This window comes from Phytophthora sojae, assembly GCF_000149755.1.
Source record: "Phytophthora sojae unplaced genomic scaffold PHYSOscaffold_2, whole genome shotgun sequence".
Classification (NCBI taxonomy): Eukaryota; Oomycota; class Peronosporomycetes; order Peronosporales; family Peronosporaceae; genus Phytophthora; species Phytophthora sojae.
The window spans coordinates 10,746,144-10,770,179 of NW_009258116.1; the positions used below are offsets into that span (position 1 = coordinate 10,746,144).

General features: G+C 55.9%; 8 protein-coding genes across 8 annotated transcripts; 5 read left to right on the plus strand and 3 right to left on the minus strand.

The window, feature by feature from the left end:
- Positions 1-201: 201 nt before the first annotated feature.
- PHYSODRAFT_555666 (hypothetical protein) lies at positions 202-6,842 on the minus strand (the record flags this gene model as incomplete). The annotated part of the gene is made up of 4 exons (XM_009523182.1): positions 202-6,016; positions 6,077-6,270; positions 6,348-6,531; positions 6,611-6,842. The coding sequence occupies 4 exons, from the start codon at positions 6,840-6,842 to the stop codon at positions 810-812; spliced, it is 5,817 nt and encodes a 1,938-aa protein (XP_009521477.1). The 3' UTR covers positions 202-809.
- Positions 6,843-7,318: 476 nt separating this feature from the next.
- Positions 7,319-8,065, plus strand: PHYSODRAFT_481376 (hypothetical protein; the record flags this gene model as incomplete). Its single annotated transcript, XM_009523183.1, has 1 exon — positions 7,319-8,065. One exon carries the CDS (start codon positions 7,319-7,321, stop codon positions 8,063-8,065), a length of 747 nt encoding a protein of 248 aa, XP_009521478.1.
- A 732-nt stretch (positions 8,066-8,797) lies between these two features.
- PHYSODRAFT_483194 (hypothetical protein) lies at positions 8,798-10,627 on the plus strand (the record flags this gene model as incomplete). The annotated part of the gene is made up of 5 exons (XM_009523184.1): positions 8,798-8,878; positions 8,940-9,188; positions 9,265-10,352; positions 10,431-10,491; positions 10,559-10,627. The coding sequence occupies 5 exons, from the start codon at positions 8,798-8,800 to the stop codon at positions 10,625-10,627; spliced, it is 1,548 nt and encodes a 515-aa protein (XP_009521479.1).
- A 225-nt stretch (positions 10,628-10,852) lies between these two features.
- PHYSODRAFT_484003 (hypothetical protein) lies at positions 10,853-11,993 on the plus strand (the record flags this gene model as incomplete). The annotated part of the gene is made up of 4 exons (XM_009523185.1): positions 10,853-10,986; positions 11,072-11,213; positions 11,281-11,516; positions 11,597-11,993. 4 exons carry the CDS (start codon positions 10,853-10,855, stop codon positions 11,991-11,993), a joined length of 909 nt encoding a protein of 302 aa, XP_009521480.1.
- A 227-nt stretch (positions 11,994-12,220) lies between these two features.
- PHYSODRAFT_555670 (hypothetical protein) lies at positions 12,221-14,831 on the plus strand (the record flags this gene model as incomplete). The annotated part of the gene is made up of 5 exons (XM_009523186.1): positions 12,221-12,320; positions 12,454-13,021; positions 13,088-13,553; positions 13,617-14,335; positions 14,412-14,831. The coding sequence occupies 5 exons, from the start codon at positions 12,224-12,226 to the stop codon at positions 14,656-14,658; spliced, it is 2,097 nt and encodes a 698-aa protein (XP_009521481.1). The 3' UTR covers positions 14,659-14,831.
- A 9-nt stretch (positions 14,832-14,840) lies between these two features.
- Positions 14,841-16,015, minus strand: PHYSODRAFT_345098 (hypothetical protein; the record flags this gene model as incomplete). The annotated part of the gene is made up of 6 exons (XM_009523187.1): positions 14,841-15,095; positions 15,167-15,286; positions 15,355-15,426; positions 15,522-15,590; positions 15,670-15,757; positions 15,852-16,015. 6 exons carry the CDS (start codon positions 16,013-16,015, stop codon positions 14,841-14,843), a joined length of 768 nt encoding a protein of 255 aa, XP_009521482.1.
- Positions 16,016-21,623: 5,608 nt separating this feature from the next.
- On the plus strand, positions 21,624-22,325 carry PHYSODRAFT_285169 (hypothetical protein). Its single transcript, XM_009523188.1, has one exon. The coding sequence runs from the start codon at positions 21,640-21,642 to the stop codon at positions 22,054-22,056; it is 417 nt and encodes a 138-aa protein (XP_009521483.1). The 5' UTR covers positions 21,624-21,639; the 3' UTR covers positions 22,057-22,325.
- Positions 22,326-22,629: 304 nt separating this feature from the next.
- On the minus strand, positions 22,630-23,380 carry PHYSODRAFT_479752 (hypothetical protein; the record flags this gene model as incomplete). The annotated part of the gene is made up of 2 exons (XM_009523189.1): positions 22,630-22,745; positions 22,903-23,380. Coding segments are annotated over 2 exons (594 nt in total), but the record flags the coding sequence as incomplete, so codon positions are not given.
- Between the last annotated feature and the right edge of the window lie 656 nt (positions 23,381-24,036).

Genomic DNA, 24,036 nt, shown 5'->3' on the forward strand with positions numbered 1-24,036 from the left:
TCTTCGATTCAGAGTCAAATGACAAATGCCGTTGCATGATTGACTCCAATGTTTGAAGTATTTTGACTACCGCAATGAACAGAAATTTCGGATTTCACAAAAAAAACTTTTCCGTAGAACTTCATATTTCAAACTGGAACTACCACATCCAAGGAGTCAAATATGGCACGGAGTGGGGACAAGCGACGTCGAAGCAGGAGCAGGAGTCGGAGTCGAAGTCGCGACAGGAGGGACTACGCACGCCATGAACCGCGCCCCAGGCAGCCTCCCAGTCGCCGTGGCTGGTTCGCGGAGGAGTACGACCCCGTGCAGATCGGCAGCATCGACGGCACGGACACGACTCCGCACGACAATGGCTTGGTGCGGGCCATGAAGGCGCGGTTCGACGCGTCCAAGGACCCACAGATCCAGGGCGACCCGTACTCGACGCTTTTTGTCGCCAGACTGAGCTTCGACACGACGGAGGAGACGCTCCGAGAGGTTTTCAGCCAGTACGGGGCCATTCGGTGTCTGCGCCTCGTTCGGGACAAAGCGACCGACAAGTCCAAGGGCTACGCGTTCGTGGAGTTCGAGCACGAGAGGGGCTTCGAACGAGCGTACAAGCAGGCGCATCGCAAGGTGATCGACGGGGCCACAATTTTGGTGGACTTTGAGCGCAGTCGAGTCATGAAAGGGTGGAAACCTCGACGTCTTGGCGGAGGACTCGGAGGGCGGAAGGAGTCCGGACAACTGCGCTTCGGCGGGAGGGACCGGCCGTTTAAGCCTCCGTTGGGGCAGTGATGAAGGGGATGACATGGTTTTGTTTGGTATTAATTAACGGCTGCTAACTGCGTTCGAGGTAGGACCTCCGAGGCGTCCGAGATTAAAGCCTGCGTTGGAATGAGTTGAGCGGTTTGGTGCACGCTCTGCCAGAACAAGGATAGATATCCTGGATCGTGCTGAAGCGAGGCACTGCGGTACTCGACGGTGATGGCGTGGAGTCGTCCGCTGATTAGAACGATACGTCCGGACGTCGCACCAGTGTTCAAGCCGTCGATTACTGTCTGGCCGTCGATGTAGATACCAGCGGCACTGCCGACGTCACTTTGGGTTTTCAACCACAGCGTGTACTCCTCGGTGTACAGCGGACGGAGGAAACCTCGCCAAACAACGCGCGGATAGCCTCTCATACTGACGTTCTTGCTCCAGTCAAAGTCGATCACGGCGTCGACAGTGCGCACAGCACTCGCCAAGTTTCTTTGAACGGATCTCGAGTCAACGTAATAGTACCCCGTTAGCCCGCGTTCAGGCTCGGCCACTCGTGTCTCGATCTCATATGCCCCAGGGAGCATGGTGCGGTACGTCACGACGTAGTCTCCGTTGCCTAGATCTGTGATGTTTCCAATCGAGCTGTCAGGGCCGTGGACGCGTGCAACAAGGAGATCGCCGCCGCTGTCGCGAATGTTGCCGAACGCATCACGGACAGTGACGTGGTAAGTGTAGCTCTGTTTCGTGTAGATCTGGGGCCCCAAGCCTGCTCCTGTTGCCGCCACTCCAGCGCCATTAGGTGACACGAAGGAGGTGGCTGCAGTGGCGACATTGGGGAACACACGAAGCGTTGTCGTCTTCTGTGCAAATGACATGCCTCCATCCACACTCAACAATACGGCTTGCAGCCCGGAAACGGTGGTGGTGTATGTTACGCGAACGTCTTGAGCAGACAAGAAGCTTTGATCCATTTGAGCCAATGTCGCCGACACCTCCGCGCCAGTGGACATACTTCTGAGCTTGACCCGAACTTTTCCCAGGAAGGAAAACACCATGGAGGCCGTGAGCCGGCTGGTACTGCCATCACGTAGCTCCAGGATAAATGAGGTGGGAACTCCAGCGGTTGTTGAGACGTAGCCACCACCCACGAGAGTGGAAGTCACCGAGCTTGGCAGCCCAGGGTCAACTTGGAGACTGAACGGACTGCCCTTGATGTTATACGGGCTCAAGAATGTCACAAGAGCGTCACCACCCGATGGAGCACTCGATTTCTTCGCATCAGGAAGCGCAGCAACGTACAACGAAAATGTCCCAGTCAAATGAGGGACAAGATTGACCCTGTACGAACCATCGAGGAGATCCGTAATCGACACATCTGGCTGTGTGCTTCCACTTGGCACCTGAGGAAGTAGCACGTACAGTGTGCAGTAGTCTTCACCCCCGAGTTTGTTGCTGAAGGCGTCGCGTGTGACGACTGTGAAGATGAACGATACATCGACCACAGCTTGCACTGCTGCTTTGCCTATGACTAGCGACGAGCTGGCAAACTCTGGAGTGAACTTGGTGGGGTCAGCTATAGCCGGCTTGATATCGAGTGGTGGCACGTTGTTGACGATTCTACACGAAGTAAAGACCTGCGATGACGGTACGATCTCACGTGACTGAGAAAGACTACTCCACCACAAGTACACGGTAGCGTTCGGTATCTCCGTCGGCTTGGAAAAGTTGAGCTCGATGTCCAGGAAGTTTTGTGCTATCAATGGCACCTGGAGAAATGTGTTCGTCTCTCCGGGTTGCACAACTGCTGAAGAGTTGCCAACTCGCAGGCTGGCGAGACCCAAGACGTCCACTTCAAACGTGTAAATTTCGCTGTAACGAGGAAGCAGGAAGCCATTCCATCGGACACTGAAAGTTTCGGCCGACTGCGTGAGCTGCGGAGGGCTCTCGCCAAAGTTGATGTTAATGGACGGATCAATCCGCTTCAGGGCCATCAAAGAGTGACCTGAGGTTGAGTCAGCAGTAGCAGTACCCACGGGCACATTACTGGCAGCGTAGTATGACCCATTCAACCCTCCTGGCACCATCAACTTTGGGGTGAATGGAAACAGAATGCTGCGAGTCGGTCTCAACGTTACCAAGTAGCTGCCGTTCTTCTCGTCAGCGATTGGTGCGTCCAGGAATGTACGCACGATATCGTCAAGCTGGAAGCGATTGCCACCGGTCTCCAGTACGTTTCCGAAAACATCACGCGTGGTGAGTCGAGCTACAATGAGTGAGCCAGCTATGAACACCACAGGGGGGTCGGTCTGCAACTTTGGAATCGCAGGTGAGAGCAGATCCAGCGATGTGGTACCGACTGAGGCTAACGCAGGGTACGTGTACATCGTAAATGGACTTGAAATGACGGCTACCCCATCCACGGCCACGCCAATCTTGTACGCGCCTTTGAGGTTCAATGTATACGCCACAACAAACGTTCCTCCACCGGTATATGTCGCCCCCACAGCAGCATTTACAGTAGATGTAAGCGCTCCTGGACCAGTAAACGTCACGCTGATAGTTTCACTACCAGCGTTTGCCTTGGGATTTCCGAACGCATCGTAGATGCTGATCGTGAAGTTTGTTCGTTGCCCCGCAACAGCCGAAACCAGCGCGTCCCCGGATGCCACACAACGTGAGCCCAGTGCTGGTCCTGCAGTGACGTTAACAAGGAACGGGCTTCCGACTATTGCTAGCTGGGAGAGCGTCACATGCAGCCGTGTTACTCCAACGTAGCGAGGAGTGTACATACAGGTGTAGTGTCCATTGAGAAGATCCGTGCAAGCATTCCCACTGACGTTGCCCTTGTCTGGATGCTCGAGAACCACAGTCAGCGCTGCAGCCACGCCACCAGTGGGAACAGCATTTCCAGAAGAGTCACGAGTTGTCACTTCAAATGAAGTTTGCACATTTGTCTGAGCAGCAGTGATGCCTGGACCCTGGGCACTGCTCGTTGGCCCCACGGGAGTACTGGGCACGACTGTTATTATGTACGGACTGTTGTGCAAGTGAGCCCCCTTCCACATCACTGCAACGCTGTAGCTACCAATCACACGAGGCGTGTACGTGAACTTGTACGTGCCATCTACATTGTCGACAACTTGAGCTGTTACCACGATCGGAACAGTGCTGGACGAGAGGGAGGCCTGCAGTTTCAGGTGAGTCAGCCCACCCGCGTAGATGCGGTTAGCGTACAGATCTCGAGTCACGAGGGCCACATTCACAGCTTGCCCTGCTACACGACCAGCAAGGAGACCCGACCCAGACAGCACGGACCGCGCAGGGTTTATCTGGCCAGGTATCACTGTCACTGTGAAGGGGCTTGCTGCCAAAGTATAGCTGTTGACTTTCACGCTCATAGAATAGTCCCCACTGCGCTGCGGCCTCGCCACCACGCGAAATACATCCAAGTTCGAGCTCCACGAAACTAAAGCGTCTTCAATCTTGGTGCCCACACCGCCTACGCTTCGGTCGGTTGTCAAAGTTAAGGCTGCCGCAATTACGTCGCGCTGGGTGCCATGCTGATCGATTGCACGCCGTCGATTGCCGTATGCATCACGCGGCAAGACGCTGAAGGCGAGTGAGTCGCCCGCAACGACCTGGAAAGCTGGAGAGGCCGTTGATCTGTCATTCCGCAAGGTAGAGGTGGATAATGCCGTTTTTGCTGTCAAAGCCGGCGTCAATAGGACGTTTGTAAACGGAGAGCCCTGGATGTGGCTGCCTGAATAAAGCTGCTGCATGGGGATGACTTCCAGCTTCGTGCTCCCAACACTTCCCCACAACAATCGCACGTAAACCTCCCCCTGTCTTGGTGCTCGGTACTCTAAGACCAAAGAATGGAAACGCGCACTATTCAGGTCCACTCCCGCTGCAGCTCTAACAACCGGCAAACCGTCATTTGTTTCACCGCCAGCACCCCAACGATCAATAATTAACACATCGTCGATCCATAAGCGTGCATATCCAACGATAGACACTCCTAGCATTGCCGTGCTCGTGGTTAGTGACTTCAACCAGCCACTCCACCGGACTGAATAATGGCTTTGTGCCCCAGGAAATGCGGGTCCAGTATTCCACGTGAAGTTTACATGACGATCAATCCGCGATATTGTAGGAGAAGCTGGTAAACTCGAATCAAATGTTTCTCCCAGCCATGCATCAGCAAAGTACTCACCGCGTAGACCACCAGGGTACAACAATTGAACTGCAACCGAATAATTACCTGCGCGTTCCCGCAGCCATGTACACGTGAACAACGAAACATCCACCGCTCCACTCGAAACCACAGTTTCAAGTCGAAGTGTACGAAACACCGCAGCCGCACTACTGGAATCGTCTTCCTCGATGTACGACGTCATCAGAAAGACAGCTTCATTGGCCGGATCCACACCAGGAACTCCATTTCCTAGTACGCTCTGAATCTGGAAAGTGAGCTGATCCCCAGCAGCTCCACCTAGCATCAGCGTAGTCTCAGGACTAACGACGCGTGATAAATTCGCGACAGGGCGAGGTGCATCGTCATCCAAAATGGTGACAAGAGTGCGTCTCTGATTTCCTAGAGTTGCTGGCGCTACGTCGAACAAGTCTGTTGGAGTAAACGGTTGTCGAAGGTGAAGTCGGAACGTCTTGTTGCTCTCCAACACGTGGTCATCATGAATCTGCAGCTTGAAAGCAAGTGTTATGACCCCCGGGGCGAACTCCAGCTTCTGCGAACTCGTGTAAAACATGGAGGGAGATACGTCTCCAGCTGTGGTGGTCACGTGCTCTAGATCATACAGCAGCGCGGCGCGCCCAAGGCCCCCTCCAGACCGCTGCACCGTAATAGTGATATCCCCGGCAGCTTCAGCAATCGCGTAGAGCGGCGACACGAACGAGAAAACCCCTCGGTGACCGCACACACGGTGCGACTCGGAGTAGGCGGAGCAAGACCACCCAGCGTCAGCATTTCCGCCCTGTGTACAGGCGAGACTGCTCTCGTTGAGCGGTGATAGAGTGTAGGACGCTGGAACTACCGTGAAGGGCTCAGCTTCGTCGAAAACTCGCGGGTCTTGGCTGCCGTACACAAACGTTTGCGAGAACTCTCGCACCTGCTCGTCGTCAGGAAGAGGCTGGTCGATGCTGCGCGCGCCGCTGCGACGCACCGAGTTGAGCTGCAGATCCGCGCACGTGAGGCAGCGCGAAGAACTGCAAGAGAGACATCGCGGATCATATCGCGCGCAAGACACTACAACTCAAGATAAATAAGAGCTGGCTCGAGGGGGCCACCAGACAGAGCAATTCCAGAACGTACCACAAGTCTGTGTAGCTGGATCTACTGAAAACCCTTCCACGCAGCGCAGACACGTAGTGCTGGAGCAGCTCACGCACTTCTCGTCAAAGGCGCAGAAGCGCTGGGAACAGTCTGCTCCGCGTCGAGTTGGGTCGCAGGTACATACACCCGTAGCATAGTCACACTCGCCCCCACGCGAGCAGTCATTCGGACAGCTCTCTACACAACAACATCAACACGAACACATACGTGTCAGCAACAGCCCTCCACTTCCAACTCCACCCATCGCCACTCACTCTTGGCAAAGCACAGTCCGCCCTGCTTAAAGTAGCCCGGCAAACACGCCGTGCAGTCCAGCCCCGTGTACCCCTGGTTGCACACGCACAGCCCACTGCGTCGGTCGCAGTAGCCGTACTCGCGGCTGAAGCAGTAGTAGTCGCCGTTGCGTCCGGGCCCCACCATGCCAGGACACGCCTCTGCAATGCAATGTGTACCCGGTGAGTACAATACACACACAACCGTAATAGCAAAGCAACCGAAGCAAACGCTGCATACGCTGCAGCGGCGCGCTGAAGAAGATCCGCGGCGTGTCGGGCGAGTAGGGCGAGCCTTCGTTCAGTCGCTCGGCCGACGGGTTGCTCGGGTCGCCGTAGTAGCCCACGTAGCCCGCAGCATAAGGCTCAAACACCGCGTGCGTGCCAATAAGCGGGTCCGTCGACGAGTTGATCACGCGGAAGGCCCGCGCGCTGCAAGGCAACTGCAGTAACACCAGCAACACTGCCAGCATCATGCTCATGCGGAGATATCTGATTTGCGTCTCTTCACTTCAACATCCAGGCTGCTCCGAATAGTGGCCTCTATCTATCTTCTCATTGGCGGATAATATTGATCACGCTTCCATTGGCCAAAAAGCGTCTTATCCACATGCGCGACGTTGGTTGGCTGGCAGGGGCTTGCTGGACGCGGCCATTCATTCGGTCCATCGGAGCTCTTGGCACTCTAGCGCCCATTCCGGAAAAGCTCTTCTCCCAGTTTTCCCAAGAAACTCAGAACTTCGCAATGTCTGGACGTGGATTCGGTCGTGGTGGTGGTCGCGGTGGCCGCGGTGGAGGCCGCGGCGGCGGCCGTGGCGGTGGCCGTGGCGCTGGCTTCGGTGGCCGCGGCGGACGTGGCGGCGGCCGTGGAGGAGGCCGTGGTGGCGCCGGTGGTCGTGGTGGCCGCGGTGGCGGCCGTGGCGGTGGCCGTGGCGGCGGCCGCGGTGGCATGGCCGGTGGCGCCAAGGTCGTCGTGGAGCCCCACCGTCACGCCGGCATCTTCATCGCCCGCGGCAAGGAGGACGCTCTTGTGACGCTCAACTCGACGCCCGGCAAGTCGGTGTACGGCGAGAAGCGCATCTCCGTGGACGTGCCCGCCGCCTCGGGCGAGGGCACCGAGAAGGTCGAGTACCGTGTGTGGAACCCGTTCCGCTCCAAGATCGCCGCTGCCATCCTGGGCGGTGTGGACAACATCTGGATCCAGCCCGGTGCCAAGGTGCTGTACCTCGGCGGTGCCTCCGGTACCACCGTGTCGCACGTGTCCGACATCGTCGGCCCCACCGGCGCCGTGTACGCCGTCGAGTTCTCGCACCGTGTCGGCCGCGACCTCATCAACATGGCTAAGTCGCGCACCAACGTCGTCCCGATCATCGAGGACGCCCGTCACCCGCTCAAGTACCGTATGCTCGTGCCCATGGTCGACGTCGTGTTCGCCGATGTCGCCCAGCCTGATCAGGCCCGTATCGTGGCTCTCAACGCCTCGCACTTCCTGAAGAACGGTGGCCACTTCGTCATCTCCATCAAGGCTAGCTGCATTGACTCCACGGCCGCCCCCGAGGCTGTGTTCGCCCGCGAGGTCAAGAAGCTGCAGCAGGAGCAGTTCAAGCCCGCCGAGCAGCTGACGCTGGAGCCGTACGAGCGCGACCACGCCGTGGTTGTCGGCGCCTACCGTGTGCCCAAGAAGGAGAAGAAGTAGATCCTCTCAGGAACAAGCCACATGGTTTACACTCTAACTATGCAAATGTGTTTTTCTACACGCTTGGTGTTTGTAGGTCTCCGCCTGGACATGTGGAGCTCACCTCTTCTCCTTCAAGTCTGCGTCCAAGATAGTCAAGCTGCGCTCTTCCTTCAACGTTGCGGGTGAGGTGTGTGTATCAACTGAGTTCGTGTTGTATATATCTGCATGTGAGTGGGGCGATTCCAAACGAGGCCTGTTGCAAGGCAGCCTCCTGCTTTCTTGATGATTAGAAGCATTGCGTCGGGCGGACTGAACAAAACGGGGCTCGCTGTCGTTCTCACCCGCTGAAAAGTGGTCACTGGGGCGGCGGTTGGTCCTATCCGTGATCGAAAGACGTCATCAAAGCCTCCAAGTGGGGTAGATGAGAGAAAGGAAGGGCAAATAATGCATACTAGTGGTATGTTTGCATGTGTAGATTCGGTCGTCTGTATTGGTTTTAGTTGTAGTGCGGAGGAAGAGTGCAGCAAGAAGAGGTGGCAGGCACACTAAGGGCGGAGACCTGGTGTTAGTTGCGTCATATCCGGTCTAACATGTTGTGAATGCAGTCCTATCAGAAATACACGTAGTTTCCCATTCATCTTCTCTTCCTCGGCTTCATCTCTATTTTTCGTTGCGTATTTTTAGTTGCATGGTGCTCCTTGCTTTGGATTGGACTGTGAGCTGCATTCACATTGGCATTTGATCACCAGCATGCACCGAGTCAGCGACCAGCTTCGTGACCGCCACCCGTACGCGGATGAGCCGTTCCGGGAGGCGTACAACTCCAAGGAGGTGAGGCAAACGACGTTGATGTGCTCAGAACCAACGGACCTAAATGACGTGGTGCTTTCAGGTAACACGTGCCTTCGGCGCCCGAGCAATCCCCAAGTATGCAGAGTTGTTGGCGATGGAGGATCTTCCTGACGAAGACCGCTGTCGCGCACTTCAGGACTTGCGCGAACTGCTCAGTAGCCCGAACTCGAAGTACACGGCTGTCACGAAGGAGCTCATGTTCACCTGCGCAGACCTGACTCAGTCGATCTCCGCCGAGGTTCGCACTGATGCGGCACTAGTGGTGGCATCCCTGGTGCTGTTTGAAACGGTACGTTCATTTCTTCATCAAACGTCTTGCTCCAAGATCTACTCGATCACTAAAACTTCGATATCAATGCCGACAGGACGCACCGAATGAACTGAGCGATGAGGTCGTGCTGACTGCGGCGACTCGCTTGCTTGGTGATGACGAAGAGGAGGTCGTTGCTGCTGGCTGCCGCATTTTCATCAACCTGACGATTTCTAGCGAAGGTTGCTTATTGCTCGCGAACAAACCCGAGGCTATGGCCACTCTGACCAACATGCTGACGACCCAACCGCTGTCGAAGCTACCCACGCGAATTGTCGACGTGCTTGTGGAGATTCTGGCCAACATCACGCGTGTTTACGAGGGCGCTCGAGCCTGCGCGCAATTTCCTATTGTCGCGCCAGTGTTGTCCCTGATCAAGAAGCCGCGGTTGTGTCATGCCGATACGTTGCTGCACTCCGCCATGGTGATCACGAACGTGGCTGCATACAATCAGGCCAAACGAGAGGCCATTCAGTATAAGGCCGTGGAATTATGCCTCAAAGCGCTGTCGAAGGTGCTCCTTGGCCAAGTGCGCTGTGAAGCCACCGAAAAGCGCGACGAGCTCACTCGATGTCTGGTTGCAGCCGTGATGGCGCTATCGACTTTGGAAGACGCTAAGCCGCGCGTGATTGAGTTCGGCATTGAGCCGCTGGCGCAGTGTCTGACGCACAGCAGCGCCTCTGTGCGGCAGAACGCCAGCATCGCGATCAATTCTGCGTGTGAACTACCACGCGGGATAGCTCCGTTCACTCAGAGGCTGCTCTGCTCACCGGATCTGCTGGTGGATGTCCTGGGCATCAAGGCCGTGCCTGCCCTTGACAAGAGCTTGAGCAGCTTCGATGACGAGGACACGCCCGCTGCAGTGAAGGCGCTAGCTGCGATCCAGAAGAAGGATACGTACGGTACTGCGGACCGCATCATCCAGACCCTGGACATGCTGGACAACCTGGTCAGAGCTCTGCTCGAGAGCGACGTGCCAGCCGAGACGCAGCAAAGCGTCGCAGAAGTGCTCAGGCGGATGAGCGAAGCCGACGCGAGCAACCGACGCCGCGTGAGCAAGTGTATGGTCAAGCACAGCGTCCCTGAGGCTCTGTTCGCGCAGATCGTGGGCTTCACGCCGGCCGAGTTCCTCGAGCAGGTAGGGTAGAAGTTGAAGTTGCTCAGGAACATGGCTACATGTCGTGGACACGATTTAACAGGTTATATAATGATGGAGGTCAGAACACTGGCTGAGACTGCCACATACAAATTCCAATATGTCTGCTTTCAAGTGGTTCTGGAAGTGTCGACCACGCCAAGCATCTGTACGTGCGCTATCGTGGTGAGACGGTTGTGTTCGTTGAGCCGAGAGAAGGTTAGCATCTCCCTCGACAAGGACGGGATTGCGCGTATGCGTATCCAACCACTGGATGGTTTAAGCTCTGTCCTCCTCCGTGAAGACATCTACCAGTTTTTTTTCTACTGGGGCATTGTGTATGGCGACCAAGCGGCCCGATGACGAGCCGGAGATTGAAGGCAAGAGCCACAAGCGACAGCGGCGAGCTACCGGCAGTGCCGGCGCCTTTCTCGGAGAAAACCATGATCTCGCCACAACTGCTGCCACACCGGAAAAGACAGGAGTAGACGACGGCAGCATTGCTGCCATGCAAGACTCGACGCGCGTGGCGGTGCTCGTGCCGTTCCGCGACAACCACCCGGCGCAGCAGCGACGAGCGCATCTGGACGAGTTCGTGCCGTACATGACCGAGTTCCTGCAACGCCATTGCGCGTCGAAGAGGTGCCGACTTCAGCTTGCACGGCGACGGTGTCAAACGGCAACATTTCTGACTTTTCTGGTGGTGGTGGTGATCTCATTGATGCAGTGCCTCGTTCCACATCTTCATCCTGGAGCAGTCGATGGATGGACGCAAGTTTAATCGAGGCAAGTTGCTGAATGCAGGCTTCGACATGGCGCGCAACGACTACGACGTCTTCATCTTCCACGACGTGGACCTGCTGCCTGGGGTGAGTAAAGATCAGTGACGTTGCTGTGATTGACTCTAACGATGGAGCTGTGCTGCTGGTGCTGTAGGATGACTTGGCTGAGTTCTACACGACCGTGCCGCGTCTCGGCCCCATGCACGTCGCGCGTGTGTGGGATCGCTACAACGAGAGCTCGAACTACTTCGGAGGCATCGTGGCGTTCACGCGCCAGCAGTTCATCAAGGTCAACGGATTTCCCAACAATTTCTGGGGCTGGGGTGGAGAGGACAACGAGCTCTACAGTCGCGTGATGCGCAAGAAACTCACCATCGAAGCGCCTTCAAGGTAAGGACTCGGCTACTGGCAGTAAACCACGTTCAGTGCATCGTGGGCTGACCGTGATGCTATGCTCTCCATTATTGCAGTGGCACCATTCGAGACCTCGAAGAACTGAATCTGGAAGAGAAGCTGGTGCTGCTCCGCACAAACAAATGGAAGTGCACTGTAAAACACGAGCTGCTGAAGGAGCACCACCGCACGTGGAAGAAGAACGGGCTCAAGAACCTGCGGTACGAGTACGTGGACGCTGAAGCGATCAACGTGAACTGCACCAAGATCACGGTCAAGCTAGGACCAAACGGCCACTGGTCGGATTCCAGGTCATCCTTGGAGCGGCCGACGACGCCCGATCAAATGCCAGCGTCGTACTTCGTCCTGACCGTCCCAGAGAGCTCAAGCGAGACGAAAGTGGACCCTCCCACAGCTTCAAACGGCGATAACGAAGCTAATACGGCGGCACAAGTCGCCACGAGTGGTGACTAAGAACTGCAGCAACATTGATGAAGAGAACTTGCTGACTGTAGCTCTCTACGACAGCTTCAACGCTGGCCCATAATATATTGTGCCTTTAGGCACATCTCTGTGTCAAAATCACCACGATGTTTGTCAGTTTCCCATTTAATTCGGGCAATCTTCTGATTGGCTAGTGGTATTCACCCGTGTAGTGGCCCCTCTGCAGGTCACTTGGCTGGACACAACAGCAGAGGCTCATCATGTCGAGCACCTTCTTCGGAGCGCTGACGCTGGGCGCCAAGTTCGGCGGCGCCAAGTTCCAGAAGGACAAGCAGCAGTTCAAGCAGCTCGGCAAGTGTACGCTCTCTTTCCTCATGCAGTTTCCGCTCTCTAATTCGCTCTACAGCCAACACAATTCAATTCCAAACGCAACACCTTCCTATACTAACTAAATACTTTATTTTCTCTTGTAATTGCCAATGAATTCCAGCCACGGGAGCCAAGAAGGAGGACAAGAAGGCGGCGGAGGTGGACGAGCTGGACTTTTTCGGCTTCGATGCGGTCCAGAAGCCCAAGGAGAAGGCGCCCAAGCCGCGCAAGATCAGCGTCGACATGGTGCCCGAGTGGGCCGGCAACGAGCCTGCCAGCAAGCCGCGCAGTGGAGAGGGCAGCAAGCTTCGCCGCAAGCGCAAGCTGAGCGCTGGCGCGTTGGAGGAGCTGCGCATGGAGGAAGAGGCTCGGCAGCAGGCGTCGAAGCTGCTGGCACCCCCGAAGACCAAGGCTGACAAGCGCAGGGAGAAGCGAGCGCGTCGTCGCTCACGCACCGAGTCCATGGGCAGCGAGGCTGCGTCGCAGAAGTCGGAAGTGGACGCTGAGTCCGAGTCCGGAGACAGCGAGGAGGAGGACGAAGATGAAGACGAAGACGAGGAGGATGCTGTGACTCTGTTCAAGTCAAATGGCGAAGATGCGGACGAGGACATGGCCGATGCTAGTGCTTCGAAGAAGGCCAAGAAGGAAGCCAAGAAAGCGGAGAAGAAGAGCACTGCTACCGCTGAGCAGTAAGTGGGTATGCTTGTGTGGATGCTGAAGTGACCGAGTACTAATGATCGTTTTACGTGTATCAGAGAGGGAGTTCAGATGCTTCGACGCCAGCTTGGTATCCGTGTGAGCGGCGTCAGCGTGCCTGCGCCGATCACTGCGTTCGCTGACATGCGCATGGATTCGAGTGCAAACGCGCAGCAGATGAAGCGCTTGCTGTTGAAGAACATCGGGCGCTCGGAGTACAAGGAGCCAACGTCGGTGCAGATGCAAGCCATTCCCAGCTTTCTGCTGCGGCGTGATGTGCTGGCCACAGCACCCACGGGTTCCGGTAAAACTGCAGCGTTTGCCATTCCTATTCTCGCGAACTTGGCAGCTGGTAGTGGAACTGGCAGCGGGATTCGCTCGATCGTCCTCGCTCCGACTCGTGACCTGGCTGTGCAGATTCGCTCTGAGTTTACGCGCCTTGCGGCTGGCAAGAAGCTGCATATCACGCTGCTTTCCAAGGCTACCGCTGCGACGATTGCTTCCCAGACCAAGAGCAAGATGGCAGTCAACCACGACGTTGTGATCGCAACACCGCTGCGTCTCGTGCATTTGATCCAGGAAGTGAAGGTCGATCTTTCGACTGTTGAAATGGTGTGTCTTGATGAAGCCGACAGACTACTGGAGTTGGGCTTCGTGGAGCAGGTGGACGAAATTTTTGCTGCTTGCACTCACGCCAAGGTCCAGCGGGCCATGTTTAGTGCCACGATGCTGGAAGGAGTGGAAGAACTGGCCCAGACTGTGCTGCGCGACCCTGTCAAGGTGGCTGTGGGCACGAAAAACGCTGGTGCCAGCACGATTGACCAGAAACTTGTCTTCGTGGGCAAGGAGGAAGGAAAGCTTGTGGCTATGAAGCAGCTGCTGCACGACGGACTTCAGCTCCCCGCGCTGCTCTTCGTGCAGAACAAGGAGCGTGCTAACGAACTCTACCACGAGTTGTTGTACGATGGAGTGAACATCGGCGCCGTCCATGCAGACCGTACCAAGGAGCAGCGTGACGACGTGATTCGACGTTTCCGCACGGGTGAAGTCTGGGTGCTCATTTGTACCGACCTCATGAGTCGTGGTATGGACTTCAAGGCCGTCAACATGGTCATCAATTACGACTTCCCGCAGAGCGCTGTGAGCTACATTCACCGCATTGGTCGCACAGGACGAAATGGCCGCAAGGGCAAGGCTGTCACGTTCTTCACGGAGGACGATATGGTGTACCTGCGTACAATCGCTAACGTGATGAAGATCTCTGGCTGCGAGGTTCCCGACTGGATGCTCTCGCTCAAGAAGGCTAGGTACGCTGGCACTGACCATCACGGATCTCGTCATTTCATTTTGCTAACTTGTGCTTCCTTTTGTGTCCCATTACAGTATGTCGAAGAGGAAGGAGCTGCTGAAGGCGCCTCCTATGCGCCACCGTATTAACACTGTGTCGGGATACGATCTCCAAAAGGCAAACCGTCTCAAGCAGATGAAGCAGGCGAAACACAAAAAGAGCGGTGGTGAATCCAACCAGAGCAAGTCACAGTCCGACAAGAAGCAAGACAACTCCACAAAGCCTGCAGGCGATGGCAAGAAGACGCGCAAAAAGCACAAGAAGAACCCGAAGAGCGACTAGGAAAAACTGGGCAAGAACGGGAGAAGGAGCTTTGCTCTACAGAACATGCAGTGATTCGCGTGGAGGAGACGGAATGCAGATGCTACTTTTCCTAGTGTAGCCTTTCGTTGATTTTTACTGTAGTTGCATAGGATAAGGATAGATACATACAGCAATGCACGCTCGTACTGCCTCGTTTGGTCTTAGACGTTAGCCCCTGGCTCAAGACGGTCAAGGTCCTCGCTATCCTCGTAGCCTGGCTTGCCTGTCATCAGCGACGGGGGTGCTGTCATCTTGCGGTACTGCAGCAGCACGGGGTACATCTTGTCGATGGCCTGGTGCAGGTGGTTCGAGTCTCTTGCTCCGCACAGCACGATCTTGCCCGAGACGAAGATCAGCAGCGTCAGTTTGGGCTCCACCAGCTTGTAGATCAGGCCCGGGAACAGCTCCGGCTCGTACTACAGGCGGAAGATCATACCAATGTCAGCTCTTAATGCATGAAACAATCAAATACGTCACAAGAACGTACGCTGGAGAATCGTGCGTGGTCGTTCAGCAGCCCCTCCAACCGAATCGGGAAGCGGATATCGCACGTTCCCATCACGTTGCGCACTTTGAACTCGGTGAACTTGGCCGGGAAGTTCAGTTTCTAAACCGATGATAGGCAAAGTCAGCACCCGTTCGACTTCCATACCACACCATGCCCGCTCTACCGACCTGTATTACGCGCGTGAATTTGCGCGCCGCTAACCGGCAGCTTTCCTCACTAGTGCCACCCGTGATGACAATCTGCAGCATTGTTACAATAGCAATTCAAGCACAAGAAAAGTCAATAAATACACCAACTTCAATTCCATTTCCCATGACAACCGTTGCCAACGCACTTTGCCAGAGCCGAAGATCAGCGCCGTCGTCTTGGGGTCACGCAGCCGCATGATCACCGCCGAGAAGCGCTGCCAAAATACAACAAGAATAAAGTCAATTATCCCCACAAACTGCACCGTTGCAACACCATTCCTCTTCCAGCCGCACCTTGGGGTTATACTCGGCGTTGCGTGCGTGCAGCGCAATCGTCTTCAAGTCCAGCGGCGTCTTCAGGTCCACCGTGCCCACCACATTCCTGCAAAACCATCGACAACACATCCCTATTAGCGCCTTGGCAATATAAATAAAGGTTTTAGTCACAACGAGGTGCAGCCATTTTTTGCCCGTACATGATCTTGACCTGCAGGTTGAGGCGCTCCTCCCAGTCGTCGTCCAGTTGCAGCTCGCGCGAGCCCACGGCCTGCAGCTCGCGTCCTGGCTCCTCGACCAGCGCCAGTTGCCGCTCCTTGACGGCGCGCGCGCTGCTGCGCGTGGCCACGGGCGTCTTCCCCATCACCAACTCAGGTCAATTCTGACGTTTGGTTGGCGGGCAACTATGAACTACGTATGCGTTTTAGCAGTATTTATGGGCTCGGTAGTAGTCTCGATTAGTAGCGTTAGTTGACATATTGTCACCACCACTACTATTACTACTATAGCTCTGAGATTGGAGTATTCGTAGTGCTAATTGAATGTAGTAGTAAAAACATGGATAATACATAGTGCTATTTATCACTACTAATGTACCCCATTCTTGAACCAAACAGATCGCACACACATCGTTAGGATTCGCCTTCCAACCCCACGTAAGCGTGGTATGAATCACGCGAAGAGCGATTGCCACGGAAGTGCCGTATCGAAGACATTTTCGTGTGGCCGACAGATGCATCAAATGTGCAGCTACGAGCTGTGTGGTAAGCTATCTCAAAGGCAACGCTGCTGTTCGTGGTTGGTTTAGTCGATTTTATTGTACTAAGCAAGGCGACACACAGGTTCTGTAGCCGCACGTGTGTGCACATCTTTGATGTGGATGGATGTGACCCCCAGGAGCCCACACCCTGTAGTACATCTGGGAATCGCCCTTGTACTCTCGAGTACCTCAAAGTAGCAAGTAAAGTGCTTCAACTTTCGAGTACATTGTTTCCTTAAATACATAAACTAGAAACTACTTGCACCTACGTAATATGTTAGCTGTTGCGCTGATCTTCACGAAGTGGACCAAGCAGTCTGGGGTGGTATTATATTGTTTTCGCTTAAATGAGGCTACAATTCTCTACGAACCTTTTTCCACGTCGGTACATGTATACTGACGATCTTCTCCCATATAAACTCGCGCTGCGTCCTCCTCCTGCTCCATCTACGGTGGCCATACTGGGAGCGGAAGGCAACCAGAAGCCTTTCGTGAAACTAGTCAGAAGTCATCAAACTTTGCTCAAATCAATTACTTTACTTTGCCGCTTAAGTATCGTGGCCAAGCAATGCACCAACCGCAAAAACCACAAAGAAGAACGCAGTAAAGCGCTATCAAGCAGATCATGCGAGATAGAAAACGCAATACTCACATTTGGACTGTTGAGCATCTTTGAGGGAACATTTACGTGTGCCGCGGGTTCCCGAACCAACAGTCGGCGAAAACCGATCCATGCCTGAATGTGGATCGACGGCAAGCGTGCTCTAGACCGATGCTGTCGTGTGGAACCCTCTTAGGACGAGAACGCAACGAGCATTCACAGCGGCAGTTCATACCTCGCGTATGGAGGCAGATATGGCAGCTCGAGCGGAATTGGGAGTGATGGTCAACATGCATATTAGTACTGTAGCCATAATGGGGTCCTTACATTGATGCACTTACTTGCATTCACATACCTCATATCAGTTAAAAAAAATAACGGAGGGAAAAGCAAGCTTATATAGGCGGCGATCTCCTACTTTTTTTTAAAGAAGAAACATAATAGGCAGTATCTCGCTTCATCTACTTGCCTACACAATTGACCCGCTCGGGTGCAGCCGGCACAAAAAGCGGTAGTGAGCGGTTGTGAGGAGCGTAGCCAAAGCAGGACCACGCGGTATTTGCGTAGGCGGGCCCAGCGACGAGCTTTCCAGCGAACGGACCCGTTGCTGCAACTCGGAGTTAGTTTTGTGTCGCGGGGGTCTGGGCGTGTAACCGCGCAGCATGTGGAGCTCGCGATATAGTTCTTACTTACAATCAGACTTATACTATGAACACCCGAATAATGAGGGGGTGGACAGCTCCCAGCGGATTAATCGGACGTGTAAGCGTTACCTGGCGCAACCTTCGTGCTACACCAGCCAGAAGGATGTCAACCGAACAGGTTCAACGGCAACTTTCAGCAAGACAGACTGAGGCCAGGAAATGCACGTCAACAGACCCATGCACCAGCTTCAGAAAGTAAACTGCGGCACGCGCGATATTCATGGGCGTGGCCCCGCAGGGGCCACGCCCATGAATATCGCAGGCCACAGTTCTCCCTTATCATGGCAATTAGCACCGGTACCATCACCAGCGTTTATACCACTGGTGTTCCCAGCCAAGTCCAAGACGACCTAGTTTGTTATTGTAAATTGATGTGATTGTCTGAACGGGTATAGCTGCAACTCTGATTTACCTCTAGATGTGATGCTGTGATGCTTTTGATGGGCTACATGTACTACCACGGAACACTGCAGCAGTGCGCAGTATCGGGGTAGCTAGCCGTCTGAACCCCAACAAATACAAAACTCTAGATGTGATTCTTAGATGCAAGTCATCAGCAGCTTCACTAGATCCATCTGGAGAGCGGGGACTTCGGCCTGCCCATTGCAGGGTCTCGACCCCCAACGGATCGACGCGACTGTGATGCTCCACTACTACTACTAGTCATATTAGGCCCGTCGGTGCATTACTGCTATTCGAATATTAGAATTAAATATTACTACATTTAATAGACATTTGGATAATAGTGATAATATCATATTACTACTAGCCAATAATCCCACTACCTACACGGTACTACCCGTAATAGCGGGGCGTCAGTGACGACCCGCTATTACGGGTCCGACCGACCGACCAATCACCGCTCGACCAAAAGTGGGAGCCTCGACGCGCCTCTGGCAGGTTTTGTTGAGCACGCACCCACTTCCAATAGACGAAGCGGCGCGCCGCTCGAGTACATCGACGATAGCTTTAGTAGCGCCGCTCGACTAGCGCGGCGGCGGTCGGCAGCTCGCCGTACGCCGCAGTAATCTCACCAAGAGTGGGGGCCCCGAGTTGAGGAAGGCCCCCCCATTTTGGCGCGAGAGAAAGCCAGCGTGCCGCGTCTTAGAGAATTTGTCTCCGTTTAAAAGCGAGGTTTTTTGAAATTCGCAAGGTTTTTGACTTCTTAACTATACTTTGACTGGGCCGCCAAAGTCGTTATTTTTGAATTTTGCCAGTTTTGAACGGGGCGCTTCAGCCGTCAAAGCCCCAACAAAACCGCAGGAAGGAAGGAAGGCTCCACGCAGACGCCAGCCGCCCCAGCCCGCGCCGCGCAGTCCATCCAGCCCCTCTCCCCCCGTAAGGCACAGCAGCATATCCAGCGCAGAGCTCTCTCCACGCGGCGGACCTTGGGAGGCAGACGCTTTGACCCGCCGGTACGCCGCGCTACGCTACGCTACACTTGGCCGCTTGGGCGCCCCCCTCTCGCTTTAACAGTCTCTAAACGCGGTTAAGTGGTGCTAACCCATCCTCTTGTTGCGCATTTGCAGACGGAGTCCGCGCGTATAGTGTCTTGTAGTAGTATTTAACCCAATCACCCACCAATCCACCCATGGACTCGTTCGGCTTCGACTTCGCCGGCGGCGACCTGCTGGACCTCGGCTCGCTCGGCTCGTGGACCAACAGCACGCCCATGGGCAACTCGCCCAACGGCGGCAGCGGCGGCGGTGCGCTCCCCTTCAGCGTGGGCACCCCCACGGGCGTGCAGAGCCTGGGGGACGACCCCTTCGCCTCGATGCCCAGCGGCGGCGACAACGACTTCAGCTTCGGCGACTCGCCCAAGCCCTCGCCCAGCGCCACGCAGAGCCACAAGCCCGCGGACAACGCAGCGCCCCCCGCTCCTGCTGCTTCGGCCTCGGCGGCGCCCACGTCGGCCGCGCCGTCCACGAGCTCGTCCGGCGGAGGAGACATGGGCTCGAGCTACTTCGGCTCGGAGCTCGAGTCCAGCGCCGCCGCGTCGTCTTCTACCAGCACCACCGCCACGTCGGCGTCGACAGTCACGACCAGCGTGGACAAGAAGAACGAAGACGCCAAGCCCAAGACGGAGGCCGGCGCGTCCGCCACGTCCGCCCCCGCCTCAGCGCCGACCTCGAACTCGACCACGACGACGAACAGTGCCGCCACGTCGTCAGCGTCCGTACCCATGAAGAGCGACGCCAACAGCACGAGCACGTCCACGTCCACGGCGGCGTCCACGGCCACGTCGTCAGGGGCGAAGCCCTCGCCGTCCGCGGCCTCTTCGGCTCCGATGCAGCCTTCTTCGAGCAGCGGCGCGGCGTCCAGCGCTGGTAACGCGAGCAGCAGCAACGCCACGACGTCCGCTCCGTCGACGACGTCCTCCGCGCGGCCGCACATTGGCAACCAGCAGCAGCAGCAGATGCAGATGCAGCAGCAGAGGCAGCACCAATACGCCAATCAGATGATGATGAACCAACAGAACGGACAACCGCAGCAGTTCGCAGGCCAGCCCTACCAGCAGCAAATGCACGCGGGCCAAATGCCGGGAGGCGTGAGCGGTGCACCGCCTACCAGCGCTGCTGGCCAATATATGGGGGGCCAGCCCGGTCAGGCCTACCGTCCGCCGACGTCGTCGTACGAGGAGGAGTTTGCGCGCGTGAAGGCGATGATGATGCAGCACCCGGATCTGATCCCGCCGCCGATGGAAGTGCTGCGAATCTCGATGAGCCAGAGCGCTGCGAACCAGCAAAACATGATGGGCGCGAATGCTGCGTACATGCAGCGCGGAAACCCAGCCATGGCTCGTGGTGCGGCTCCTGGCAACGCGGCGTACGGGCAGCAGTATGGAAACCCGAACATGATGATGGGCGGACCTCAGCAGAACGCTCAGCAGGCTGGTATGGTGAACGCGGCGAGGATGCGCGCGGCTCAGATGGCGCAGCAACAGGCTCAGCAGCGTGCTGCGGCTGGTCGGACGCCTAGCGGTTCCAGCTCCGGCGACACTCAGACTGCGTGGCAGTCGGAGAACGATCTGCCTTTGCGTCGGAAGATGATCGGCAAAATGTACGTTGTTGCGGTCGCTAGGGGATTGACAACCAGGGTGGTAGAACTAACGACTTGGTGCTTTGTTCTACGTGATACACAGTGTTAGTTTGTTGCAACAGCGGAAACCGGATGCGCCCGCTGAGTGGATTCGACGGTTGCCGGACATGGCTAGACGACTAGAGGATTCGCTGTACCGTACTGCGAAAAACCGCGACGAATACGGTGACTTTTCATCTCTGAAAACGCGGCTACAGCATTTGGCGGTTACGATGGGTGCGCGTGCACAGCACAAGGCTGGTGGCAATCCGCGTGCAGCTGCAGGCGGTGTCCCGGGTAACGCTGGAGCTGCAGCCGGAAGCGCAGCGATGATGGGAGGCAATGCGCCTCCAGGCATGGCGATGAACCCGGGCGCAGGCGGCATGGGTCCTCAAGGCCACGTAGTTGGCAACATGCCCTACGGGAACCGGATGACTCAGCAGCAGTTGATGCAGCAGCAACACCTGCAGATGCAAATGCAGCAAAACCCCCAGATGCGGCAGCAGCTCACTCCGCAGCAGTTGCAGCAATTCCAAGAAGCTCAACTGCAGCGGCGCCAGCTCCAGATGCAGCAGGCGCAGCAGCAGGCTCAGATGCAGCGCCAAAACTCGCTGCAACAGCAGCAGTACCAGCAGAACCAGGCTCTCCAGCGCCAGAACTCGATGCGGCAAATGCAGCAACAGCAGCAGATGCAGCAGCAAATGCAGCAGCGACAGAACCCGAACTACATGCAGCAGCAGCAACAGCAAGCTCAGGCCCAAGCTCAAGCCCGCGCGCAAGCCCAGGCCCAGGCTCAAGCTCAGCAGCGACCTGGTGCAGTAAATGGTAGCGCCAACCAGCAGCGCATGAGTGGAGACATGAGCCTCGGTGAATCTTCCGACTTCCTGAACTTGGATTTATCGTCTTCGCTGCTAGGATCTGACGATCTGCAGGGAGATGGTAGTTCCGGTCTCAACGGTGACGCAATGAAGAATGGAGGCAACGATCCTGCGCACCTGGCGGGTACAAAGCGGACGCTTACACAGTCTCAGCAGCAGATGGCGGCAGCAGCAAATGCTGCCGCTTTCAAGCGCACAAAGGTAGGAGGAGCTGCCGGCCAGGCTGGCGGTCAGCCGGGTGCTGCCCCGAACCAGCAACACCCCGGCAACTCAACATCAGGACCTCAAGCTTCACAGCCCTCGCAGACATCGATGCAGAAGCCCGTGACAAGTACTAGTGGCTCTTCAAAGACCCCACCTATGAGTACGGTGAATGCCAAGTAACACTCTACCCACTATAAGCGAAGGTCGACATTCTGGAGTCGGTGGCAGCGAGCAACGACGCAATGGAGAGAGGCATGGACGGAAAGTATCAGAAAAGCAAGCGGAGCACCGAGGAGGCCCCGTTGGCGAACTTGGGCCACGGGAAGCCTGAGGGGAGTGGCGGGGCGTGTGTATGTATGCTGCAAACCTGGCCATTTTCCTGATCTGGTGCGTAGCGGACGAAGCAGAGCTGACCTTGCTGGTTAGTGGTGGTGGCGAACGAACGAGTAGACACGAGTCGGCCGTCCGGTTTAGACTGGCAGCCCCTCACGTTCGTGGTGCCACCATCAAGGGCAGCAATCTGCTTCAGGCGATGACATAGGACATTGTGAGTCAAGCTGCCTTCGGCACGGGCGAGATGTTTAGGTGAAAGCTGTCAAGGCTTGAAAATGAATCTGTAAAGTGGTGAGATTTGATTCAGGAAGAGCGAGGAGCGGATGTGACTTGTGGTATAACTATTGTGTTGGATTTCTTGTGCAGTTGCTGCTGTCCTGTTGGGTCTGACTGCGATGATGTAGACTTATTCTCGTGTTGTCATGGAAACAGCGAAGGTAATTGAAGGTCGAAATGTGTTCTGCGCCAGTCGTACGTATCGTCCGTCGAGGGTTCTTGCCTGGATGCCTCAAGAGCCTGCAACACGGAAGACCCAACTCTGGCGGCGTCTCAAAGGTAAGAAAACAATGACAAGTCGTGTCTAACAGCTCCAAACTCACCTTTTCGCGGTCGGGTTGTCAGCCATGTGCGCGTTGAGAAGCATCCGTCGACGGTAAGCTGTGATGAGGACGGGGAACGGAACGTCCATGTCACCAAGCTTCCCTGCTTGCAGGTCCTCGAACAACCGCGCAACAGGGTTCACGACAACGGTCTTTCCAGAGTTTCTCGCCTTGGGACTCACCCCAGAGGCTTTCGACGAGGCATCGGGACGAGCTGGAGGTCGATGCTTGGGTGTGTGAAGTGGCGGGGGAAACCTTCGACTTCGCTCGCGCTTGGCTCGCTCCGGGTAGAGCAGATTCAAGAAGGCGTCGAATGTGACGCCGCCTGTGCCGTTGAGGTCGACTTCCTCGATCAGATGCTGGACGTCGTCACGACTGCACGCCAGCCCGACCGACACGAGCGGGTCCTCGAGCTCGTCCAGTCCGACCTCACCAGATCCGTCTGCGTCCAGCGAGTCGAACCAACGTCTCATCAGTGCTAGCTGCTGACGCGTGGCCTTGAGGCTGCTATTGCGGCCGTGCTTATCTAGCCACCGATGCTGGAACCACCGCAGCTCCTCAAGATTCGTCAAATCGGTCCTGGGAGAGACTGCACTTCCACCTTTCGCTGCCGTATCATTGCTAGCTGAAGGTGCTGTTGTTTCAGGAGCACTATTTTCATTCTGGTCGGGAGAATTTACAGCATTTTCTAGCTCAGTTGCAGGTGACTCGCTCTTCTCAGTGCTTGAGTTGACTTCTGGAACTTCACAGGAGGGCGGTGTTTCTGCTGCGATCGCTGCTGGTGTTGCCGGCCGAGGTGTTGGTAGATCGGAAGTCGGCGGGCCTAGCAGATCATAGCGCAAGTGACCTTTGAACCGAGACGTTGGCTGGAAACGAGATACTAGCACACGTCAAGGACCAGTTGCAGTCTACACGAAGGAAGCAGTCTTTCACTCACTCTCCTCGGACTCCAGGGCGACGGCTCGATGGCCCTGGTGCTGCGCCACGCCGGACGATGCAGCGTCGAGTCCGTGGCCGTCGCGAACGGCAGCACCCTCGGCTGCGACGGAGAAACACTCAAGAACCTGGGCGACGACATGGACACTAATGCAATAGGCAAGCCACTCACCTCCTCAGATGATAAGATCGCTAAAAACCGGCTAAAAATGGGTACAAACTTCAACTTCTCGCTGGTCGACACTCCTTAACTCTACTTCACTTATCGTCACTTCACGCACCGTTACTTCTG

Excerpts from the sequence above, each read along its gene's own strand:
- PHYSODRAFT_285169 (XM_009523188.1), top strand. The coding sequence starts at position 21,640 with ATGAGTGGAGACATGAGCCTCGGTGAATCTTCCGACTTCCTGAACTTG.